This window comes from Delphinus delphis, chromosome 15 (assembly GCF_949987515.2).
Source record: "Delphinus delphis chromosome 15, mDelDel1.2, whole genome shotgun sequence".
NCBI lineage: Eukaryota > Metazoa > Chordata > Mammalia > Artiodactyla > Delphinidae > Delphinus > Delphinus delphis.
The window spans coordinates 28,978,102-28,988,509 of NC_082697.1; the positions used below are offsets into that span (position 1 = coordinate 28,978,102).

Sequence of the window (10,408 nt, forward strand, 5' to 3'; positions counted from 1 at the left end):
CAGTAGCCACTCTGCCCAAGGAGTCAGAGATTTTTCTTCAGGGCTTTTGATTTTTCTAGCTCCTGGAGATCGGTTCCCCTGGGCAGCCAGAGATTGTGCATTTGAGGGTGTCACCTAACCCAGTTGGTCCCCCTCCCACCAACTCAGCTCCAGAGGGGCTGAAGCTCTTCCCCATGCCAGTGACCCTGAACTACAGTATCCAGCCACCGGCCTCAAGTTGCCAGTGCCCCCCAGCAGTCCCTTACTGGAAGCCCCAGCCAGGCTGGCCTTGGTTCTCTCCACAGGTGGTGGTATCCACAACGGTGAGCGTGGATGGACACGTGCTGGCCGTGTCCGACAACATGTTTGTGCACAACAACTCCAAGCATGGCCGCAGGGCGCGCCGCCTGGACCCCTCCGAAGGTCAGGACCCCCAGGCCAGCCCCGGCTGCCGCGGGCCCAGCCAGCCCCAGTCCCCACCTTGGCATGGGCCCCTGACCTGGCTCCTCTCCTGCCTCCCAGCTGCCACCCCCTGCATCAAGGCCATCAGTCCTGGGGAGGGCTGGACCACGGGCGGCGCCACCGTCATTGTCATCGGCGACAACTTCTTCGACGGGTTGCAGGTCGTGTTTGGGAACGTGCTCGTGTGGAGTGAGGTGGGCCGCTCCCGCCGGTCTCCCTCCCAGCCTGGGGCTGGACCCTGCCCTCGCCGGGTCAGAACCCGCAGGCCTCCCCTCTCCCCTCGCAGCTCATCACGCCCCACGCCATACGGGTGCAGACGCCCCCACGGCACATCCCTGGGGTGGTGGAGGTGACCCTGTCCTACAAGTCCAAGCAATTTTGCAAGGGAGCCCCCGGCCGCTTTGTCTACACAGGTAAGGAGTCAGGGGGGTGAAGGGAGGCCCAGGGTTTTGGGATGGAGCCCCACGCCGCACACACCAGCCTTGGTGTAGGAGTCAGCGAATAGCCAGGCCCCCTAAGCCCCTGCTGGCACTCACCCCACATCCCAGGACACCTCCTCTCTGGAACTTCTTTCCCTGTGCTTCTGTTTCCTTCCCTGGCCTCCACGTCCTCAGACGCCCTGCCCGGACATTCTCTCTGCCTCCGGCATTCTCCAGAGCAACTCCCCCCACCCCCTTCACCTTCTGCACTCCCCAGTGTCTAGAACATCTCCACAGGGAGATTTATTTCAAAGATGCCCCCAAATAGCTTGCTGCTCCCCAAATCTTCCCGGTTCTCTTGGTTCCCCCAAGCCACCGCAGGCTTCACGTTGCATGCACATGAACACACATACACACACACCTTGCATGAAGCCAGGGCGAGAAGTTAACACAAGACAGGAGTGTAAGCTACTCCTGAAGATGTGGCTTCATCCCCCTTCCCAGGTCTATCTGACCACTGGCCTGTATCCTCTCCACCTCCACCATCTGGCACTTTTCCCCATTCCCCCACCCCACCTAACAGACATTCACCAAGCCCTTCAAGGGGCACTGGACACTCAGTAGTGACCCTACTTACTGTCGGGGAGCTCCAGTATAAGAGTGAGGGGGGAACACAGGGAACACAGCATGAGGTGGGTAGAGTTACACAATAGAGGAGCTAGTGGTTGTCAGAGAAAACCTCCAGGCACGAGTGTGGACTAAACTGCTAAGCTGGAACCTGAGGGGTGAATAAGGAGGTAGAGATGAGGAGGAAAAGGCATCCCCGGAGAAGGAATGGCAAGTACGAAGACCGGTGAAGGAGTGCCTTACGTTTTAGGGGAAACTAAAGGAAATTCACTAAATCTAGAGTTGGAGGTGGAGAAGGTAGGTAGGGCTTTGAGGCTGGTAAGATAGGTCGGGGCCAGGCTACAGGAGGAGGTGAGGAGGAGGAGGAGGGCTTCGGGAGCCAGGTCAGGAGGCTGCAGCGTCCTCCCCAGAGCCCTGGGTGTGGGGCAGCCCACTCCTGGGACACAGGCATACCCTTAACGGTCAGGTGCCGCTGAGAGGCCACCAGAGCTGTGATACATGAAGACTGTTGGTTATTTTTTTTTCTTTTTTTATAATAAATAATTCACTCCTGATAAGACCAAATGCAGACAAAACTTTCCAGTCCTGCCCCTAGGAATACTGAACCTAATATATATACAGTTGCCTTTTTTCTAATCACAAATGGGATCGTATAGTGCATGTGTGTTAATGCCAAGCAGCTGGCACAGGGCCTGGCTCAGTAAACATTTGTTGAATGAATGAGCAAGAAAGGAACTGAGGAAACTTCCCGAGCCTCGCTGACCCGAGTGCCCGGAGTTTTCCGAGAGGCTTGGGCTGGCCTTGGAGGAGGTCTGCAGCAAGGCTCCCGGACTGGTTGCTGGCGGGCTTGGCCCTGCTCTGGGGCCGTGCCTGGAGGGGCGTCCTCCAAACACCGCCCCTCTCCCCAGCCCTGAATGAGCCTACCATTGACTACGGATTCCAGAGGCTACAGAAAGTCATTCCCAGACACCCCGGAGACCCCGAGAGGCTGCCCAAGGTACTCAGAGGAGCGGGGCGGGGAGAAGGGTGTCCGGTGGCCGAGGGGAGAAGAGGCGGCTCCCGGCCCCTCTGCCGCCCCCGGGGCCGCCCCTCCGTCCGGCTGTTTTCCTCTTTGCCCCCAGGAAGTGCTGCTGAAGCGGGCGGCCGACTTGGCGGAGGCCCTGTACGGAGTGCCCGGCGGCAACCAGGTATGGCGCCTCCGCCCGCCTCCCCGCGCCGGGCCCGGGGCTGCCCGCTTCCCGGTGCCCGCGGCTGCCCCGGCCGTGCCCGCTCTTGTCTTCGCAGGAGCTCCTCCTGAAGCGCGCAGCAGACGTGGCCGAGGCTCTGTACAGCGCCCCCCGCGCGCCCGCGCCGCTCGGGCCCCTGGCCCCCAGCCACCCGCACCCCGCCGTCGTGGGCATCAACGCCTTCAGCAGCCCGCTGGCCATTGCCGTCGGGGACGCCACGCCAGGGCCGGAGCCGGGTGCGTCCCGCCGCCCTCGCCCTCCCAGCCGCCGGCGCAGCTCGGACTGCCCCTTCCCTGCCGGCGCGCGCCCCTGACGGCCGCTCTCCCGCAGGCTACGCGCGCAGCTGCGGCAGTGCGTCCCCCCGCGGGTTCGCGCCCAGCCCGGGCTCGCAGCAGAGTGGCTACGGCGGCGGCCTCGGAGCTGGCCTCGGCGGCTACGGGGCGCCGGGCGTGGCCGGCCTCGGTGTGCCCGCGTCCCCCAGCTTCCTCAATGGCTCCACGGCCACATCGCCCTTCGCCAGTGAGTGTCCCCTGCCTCCCGGGGAGTGGGGGAGGGACCAGGCCCCGGGGAGCAGAATGGGGCTCAGCCCAGCTCCATCCTAGCCTATGAGGGGTGGGGGGAGCTCCTGTCACCTGTCGCATGAGCACCGACCCTGGCCTTGCCCTCAGAGGCAAGGGCAGCCCTCTCTGTGTTCGACCTCTCTCTCTGTGCCTTTGGAGACCCAGCCCTCAACCCCGGCGCCGGGGCACTTCTTGCACTTTTAGTTCTCTTTGCTGACAGCAGTTGTGCACATCGCTTCTAGCCTTCCCCTCCTACTGAAACGAGCTTTAACACGGGGACATCCTGCTTAAACCTAGTGGACCGCCAACCTTTCCAATCTTATGCCAGGACTTCAGGAGGAGGGCTGGTGCCCCCTGCCGGAAGCCCAAGGGAACTCAGGGCCCAAGAAAAGTAGGTTTCCACCTGGCCCCACGCCCCCCAGGAGAGGCAGGGGCCTGAGGAGGAAAGACGTGGCTCCCAGCAATCTGGTTGGGCAGAGCCAGAATTCTGTGTAGTCAGACACCTGGACTCACAGTTTGTCCAAATCAGGAGCTGTCTGACATTCAGTTTCCTCTCTGTAAAACCAGATCGGTACCACCTGTTGCCTAGGGTTGTTCTCAGACCTGAATGTGCCACTGTGCATAAAGGGCCCAGACGCAGTTCAGAAAGAGTGTGTGAATTTACATCCCAGCACTGGCTGTGGGCATTAACCGTCTTCTGTCTGGCTTCTTGGGGTGGGCAGCTCAGAGCTGGGTGGATGGGCGACAGGGCGTTTATGCTTTTACCATGCACTGCCCTCGAGTCCCTCCTTCCAACAGCAAATTCCAGAACAGCCTGTCTGCAGGTTCTTATAGCTTAGCTATTCAGCAGACATGTTTTTAAAGCACCCAGCTTGGGGGATAGCTCCACCCCTGCGCACCTACAAGGAGCCTCCCCCATCAATTGTAAGAGAGATTGCACCTTGAGTCCTGGGAGACGCTGTTGTGCCAGAGGAATGGGGAAGGCTGGCCAAGAAGGCTTTTCCTGCCATTCCTTCCCCTGTCCCCTGTCATATGTTTGCTATTGCTGAAGACCAACATATCTGGCACCTGCCTAGCCTTCTTTCCCATGGCCTACATCCTGAGTACTGCTCTTTTTGGCTGTGGGTTTGAGTCTGGCTCTCTACCTCTGGCCTGGGCTCAGTGTTTGGGACCAGAAGCCCCATGTTGCTGGTGTCCACACAGACCATGACCCTCCGGTGTCCCCACCAAGACTCCCGTCTCCCCTTTGCTCAGGGCAGGCTCCACTGCTCCTACTTCCCTTCAGTTCTGGACAGTATTCTTACCACCTCTCTCAGGGTGCCCCCCAGGTCGAAGCTGGTGGAGTTTGGAACACCAGCCCCCCTTCTCCGCCGCACACACAGTGCAGTCAGCAGTGGAGGAACACACTGCCCCAGTGGGCAAAAGTCAGCCACCCGGGGTCTTCCCATTCAGCCAGGAGATCAAGAATTCTACAGCTGCTTAAGCCTCACTCCAGCATCAACTGGGGACACCCTGGGCTGGCCTAAGGGTCAGTCCCATCTGGTGGGATTGTCCTGTCCAGTCCCCATCCACTCCCCCTTGTGCACGACGCTTTGTGGTGAAGCTCCAGTGGGCATCATTCTCATTGAGTTTGCCAGGACGTGCCTGTAATGACCTCCGGAACTGTCCCTGCCAGAGGCTGTCTGCTCGGACCTCCCCTCTGTCTTCTGCTTCAGCCGCCAGCAGCCCTGGACTGAACCACATCTCCCAGTACTACCCAAGCTACAAAATGCGGCTGTGAGCTCTGGGCCTTGAGAGATACAGTACATTTTCTGGCATTTATTTCAAGCCCTCCACAGAGCTCCATGGGCCTCATGAGCTAGCAGTCAGCATTGTCTTAAAAGGAGACGGTGATCCATGGGGCCGAGTACATTTGGAACAGGGGCAGCTGTTGAAGGCATCACTGTTCCAAAGGGGGTGGGTGGGGGGTGTTCTGATACCAAAAGCATCTTTCTCAGGCTGCTGGTTTCTTTCAGGAAACCCCCACCCTCATCCCATTGCCCGCTGCCTGGACAACACTCAAATCACAGACTTATTGGTCTTTAGAAGAGAGAGGCAGGGAATTGTGTTCAGATGAGGTTGTAGAAAGGGGAATCCAGAGATGGCCTGGGCAGGAGCCCCCAGGAGAGGAGGCTGCAAGAAAGGGGCAGGCAAAGGCTGTGTGCAGGAGGCTCCCTGGCTGTTCCCAGGAGAGCAAGCCACAGCCATGGGGGCTAGGGGGTTAGGGAACAGGAAGATCTGAGGATTTGGATCTCTGTACCTTTCTTTAAAATTGACCTGCTGGAAGAGGGAGATACAGGAGGCATCCAGGACCAGGGCTGAATATGATGAGGACCTGCATTAAGCTGGAAGAGAACAAAGTGTCGGGGGTTGGGGGGAGTGTAATTGGTAAGGGGAACATATTTGTGGGGGGAGTAAGGGTTCTTGTGTGAGCTGTGATCCTGGACAGAGGGGCCTTATAACAAGAGCCTATGTGTACCCCCCAAACTTCGTCCCTGGCCACTTGCCCCAGCTCTGCTATGAACCCTGACCTTTGACTCTAACCTTGATGCCCCAGGGCCCGTCAGTGTTTCTTGGTGTCTCAGAACCCCAGTGGTTTTCAGCAGGAATCCTAACCTGTTCCATTTCTTGCTCATGCCTCATCTTTGCGGGCACCTCTCAGTATCTGATTTTGTTGGATGTTCTGGTTTTGCTTTCGTTTTTTGGGTTTTGTTTGTTTGTTTGTTTGTTTGTTTTTAACCTCATCTGGCCCTATCATCTCCAATGCTAAGAAAGGGTCTCCAGAACCCCCAAAAGGGCAAATGCTAGCCCGCAACCCCAGAGGCTCCCAGCCTGCCTCCAGACTCTACCCTGTACTGGTCTCCCCAGGACGCTCACAGCCCCCAGTGTGGGCTGAGCCTGGCACCCAGGTCAGCAGCCCACACAGGGCATACTTCTCATGCCAAGGCAGCAACCGAGCTGCTCACTCTGGTGCTGTCTCCCTGTTGTGTCTCCCACCGCCTTCCCTGCTGCGCCTGCGCCTCCCCGCCCTGGAGTCATGCCCTCTAGCCCCCCGCTGGCCACTGCCTCCTCTATGTCCCTCCCGGCGGCTGCCCCCACCACCAGCGTCTTCTCCTTCTCGCCTGTCAACATGATCTCCGCTGTCAAACAGAGGAGTGCTTTCGCCCCCGTGCTGCGCCCACCCAGCTCCCCACCCCAGGCCTGCCCCAGAGCCCATGGAGAGGGGCTTCCAGGTGAGTGCTCCATGCTGCCTCGCTGGAACCTGGCAGAACAGCTGGGCCTGCGCAGCCCACTCCATCCACATCTCACAAGAGCTTCAAGCCAGGTGACCAGTTCTCCCTGGGGGTTGCAGAGGAGGGAGCTCCGCAGGGGTTCAAGGAGGTCCATCTGGACCCCACTTCCCTGGGCCTCATAGCTTGGGACGGTCTCACTCTGGACCATCAAGGAGACAAGAATACCAGTTGGAGAAGGTCTGGAAACCACTTCGAGGCCTCATCCAGTTGAGCCCAGAGTAAAGACCCAACATGCAGAGCTGGAAAAACCCCACCGTGGGCTGTGTACCTTTGACCTGTACCTCCCTATGTCCACTGGAGGATAGCATACACCACTGTGAGAGACCACGTCACTTGCTGGATGGAGGGGGACTGACCTTAGATAAGGTTTAGCCCAGCTTCTCCTTCCGCATTTTACAGATAGGGAATTGAGACCAGGTCACCCCTCCTGCAGCCCATTAGTGAAATGATTGTTATTTGCCATTTATCAATCTCCTCCAAGTCAACATCCAACTTAAAGCCTGGGTTCTAACCAGTAGTGTATATAGCAAGTCAAAAAGAGTTGCATCCCTTAGAATAAGATGATTCTTGGGGTGGGCTTGTTAGGTGATGCTCTAGGATAACTCAAAGTGGAACACAGTTGTATTTAGCCTTGTTTCCAAGTTTTGGATAATTTTTCTTAAACTAAGTGTGTCTGGAGCTTAAAATGCAGGGAATAGGAAGGACAGAAGGCCACCAGTCTCTCCTGCAGCAAACCATGGGAAGGGGGTTAGAAAGAGGCAAGGGTGATGGAAGTGATGAATTTCGTGGGGGTGTGGGAGGAAGACATGCTGCTACCGCTGCATTAGGTATCTGTACTCCTGGAGGCTGACCTCTTCCCTTTGCTGTCCTGATACATGGCCGTCTGCTTCTTCACCTTGAGACAGGCCCTCTGAAGGAGACAGGCTGGGAAGAAGAGCCCAGAGTCATGTCTCTCGATTGAAGAAACTAGGGGGTCAAGGGCTTGGGGCTGTAGCTCCTAAGAGGTCTGGGGGGCACACCTCACCTAACTGTCTGCAGTGCTGGGCCTAGGCTAGGACTGGGGGTGGCTGACTACCTTCAAGACTCTTGATAGTTCTGCCCTCAAAAAGTGCCATATGTCCTGCATGCTGCCCCCAGTCGAGAGGGACACAGGCTACACATGGCTTATGGCTCCCCTGCTTGGTTACTGCAGACCAGCCTTTTGAAGATTCTGACAAGTTCCACTCTCCAGCTCGGGGGCTTCAGGGCCTGGCGTACTCCTAATTATGGTAGGTCTCTGGCTGAGTCTTGCTTCCCTTCCTGACCTTGGATGGGCTCTCTCCAAAAGACTTTAGCAGGGATGGGGAGTTGGGGTCCATGTCTCCCTCTCCAGGGCCCATCTAGACAGCTGTCTGGGCCACATAGCCCAGCTCAGTGGCCCAGGCTGAACAAGAGGCGAGAAGTGGCTTCCTGTCCCCTTGCAGCCAGCCTTCCTACAGGACCTTCGTCTTTTCCTCTCCCCACCAGGTCTACAGGTGTTGTCCCCACTGAGCCCGGACTAGTGGTCCCTCCAGGATTCACGCCCATGCCCTGGATGGCAGCACAGACAGATGCAGGGCCAGGGCTGCAGGCAGACTTCAACCCACAGGCCTGAACAGGGAGAGGCCTTCCTCCCTGTGCTCAAGGGCCCCTCAGTCCCACAGGCTTCTCTCACCTCCCTTGAGGCTGGTTGGAAGCCCCAGCACTGTGCTGATGCTCTTGTTAGGAGAGCATCCCGTGGAGGTGCTGGATGCCCGACCTCACTTGCTGGGTCGGTTCCTCTGGAAGAGATGGACCTTTTGCAGACCAAGGGCATCTGGTGACAGGAGCATGGGTTGGGGAGTATGATAAGGAGCTCAGGGAGAGGTGGCCTGGGGAGGTCCTGTTTGCGTCTGACCCATCTCAACCATCCCGGCGTCCCAACTACTCTCCAGGACAAGGGGTGGTGCCCAGCAGCCTCAGGAGGCCTGCCTAGGCTCCCATGGAGCTTCTGACAGCCACTTGATTCTGTGGCTGCCCCACTTCCTTTGAGTCCTGAGCACTCACGCTTGCCACATCATGAATCCCGGTGGGGGCTTTGGGCATGAAGGGTGCAGAAGAGGAGGTGCCAGGCCCCCTGGTTGTGGATCTCGCCCTCAATGGATGTCTCATGGACTCTGGCCCCACACACAGATGACTCTGGCTGGCCCCATAGAACCATGGAACGAGTCCAGCTGCCCCTGGTCTCATACTCTGCTCTGCTGAGGTTGGAGAAAACAATAAACACAGGTGCAGGTGGCCACCCAGCCTCTCTTGTCTGCTTCCTTGGTGTGGGTCTGCTTTTCTCAGCAGCTCTGCAACTCTAAACCATGTCCCTGGGCAGCCTTCTTATACCTTGGGCTTTTTCAACAGCATCAGAGTTCAACTGAGCAAGTATTCCCTGCCCCATATCTGCTCTTGGGTACTGAGTTGGGGGGTTTGGGGAGGGGTGGGAAGACCCAGGACACGGGCTCAGCCCTGAGAACTCTGGCTGGGAGCCCATTCTGGGCACTGAGGACTCAGTCCCCCAGCTGTCTGAGCAGGACCAAAGTTGGGGGTGTCAGAAGGACATTGCTGGGAACCAGAACAGAGCCAACTAAATACTACCCAGATGTACAGAGGCTCAGAAGTGAAATCCTTCTTGACTGGAGGCTGCTGGGTGGGGCAAATTTTGGCTCCTAGGATTGCATAATTAAGTGACACCCCAAACCTCCTCCCTCCTTCCCAGGCCTAGGCACTTTCCATCTCTCCTGTCTCAGAGTTTGGGAGGATGGGTGGTAGAAAGGCAAGATTCCCAGGCTCATCTACCCAACTTCTAGGATGAATCCCAGTTGTCCCCCTGAAACGTGTTCCCTAGACCCCAAAGGTCTAGCTTTCTGACACTGGAAGCCACTTTTTTGATGCACTGTCCAGAGATCCCAGGGTCCAACTCCAGGCCTCAAGCTTCCTTTTCTCTCCTCCCGACAGCAGTCCTTTGCTCTGACCTCTGGAAACCTGTCCTTCCCCAACCCATGAGCCCATGCCTTGCAGCCCTCTGGACAAATAATACTTGCCAAGGCAGATAGGCTGGCCCTGTCCTTTAGAGTCCTCCACTTTCCTCTCTTGTGTTCCTGCCAATACCTGGGATTCATCTCACCGGGGCCTGTGATGAGATAGCCTCCTACCTAAGAATCCTGCTTTATTCTCAGTGCTCGCCTGGCCTCCCCTCAGTTCCTGCCTTCAGCCTGTGTTGCAGAGCCCCAAAGCCTGCCAGCCATGCCCTGCTCCATTCAGGCTCCGAGCAGTTTCCACGGTCCAGGGCCCTCCCAGGTTGATAATCTGCTGAGCTCTAATCTGTACCAGATGCAGGTTATTACCGGTTCCTGGAATGGGTCAGGTGCCGTGGTTGGTATAAGTAAGATATGATATTTGTCCTCGTAGATCTCACAACTGTCCTCAAGCCACCATTTGAGTCAACACTGCCCACTCCTGGGAATTCCCTGGTGGTCCAGTGGTTAGGACTCTGCACCTCCACTGCCAGGGGTCCCGGTTTAGGGAACTAAGATCCCGCAAGCAGCACAGTGTGGCAGGTTAGAGAGAGAGAGAGATAGGTAGATAGATAGATAAATACTGCCCACTCCCTCATCCACAGCAGGCAGAGCTAATCCCTATGATGTTTGCTCTGGACTGAATTGTGTCCTCTCAAAATTCATGCATGGAGCCCAAACCCCTCTGCCTTTGTGGCTATATTTGGAGACAGGGCCTTTAAGGAGGTGATTAAGGTTAAA

The 10,408-nt window shown here is 57.4% G+C and overlaps 1 protein-coding gene across 1 annotated transcript in view; it reads left to right on the plus strand.

The window, feature by feature from the left end:
• EBF4 (EBF family member 4) overlaps positions 1 to 8,890 on the plus strand; it is a 55,175-nt gene extending 46,285 nt beyond the window's left edge. The window contains exons 9-18 of the mRNA XM_060032856.1: positions 285 to 402; positions 502 to 635; positions 728 to 854; positions 2,396 to 2,484; positions 2,609 to 2,674; positions 2,772 to 2,949; positions 3,044 to 3,232; positions 6,348 to 6,545; positions 7,798 to 7,873; positions 8,112 to 8,890. Of these exons, the coding sequence (XP_059888839.1) occupies positions 285 to 402; positions 502 to 635; positions 728 to 854; positions 2,396 to 2,484; positions 2,609 to 2,674; positions 2,772 to 2,949; positions 3,044 to 3,232; positions 6,348 to 6,545; positions 7,798 to 7,868 (1,170 nt within the window). The 3' untranslated portion in view covers positions 7,869 to 7,873; positions 8,112 to 8,890. The remainder of the gene's footprint in view (positions 1 to 284; positions 403 to 501; positions 636 to 727; positions 855 to 2,395; positions 2,485 to 2,608; positions 2,675 to 2,771; positions 2,950 to 3,043; positions 3,233 to 6,347; positions 6,546 to 7,797; positions 7,874 to 8,111) is intronic.
• Positions 8,891 to 10,408: the final 1,518 nt, after the last annotated feature.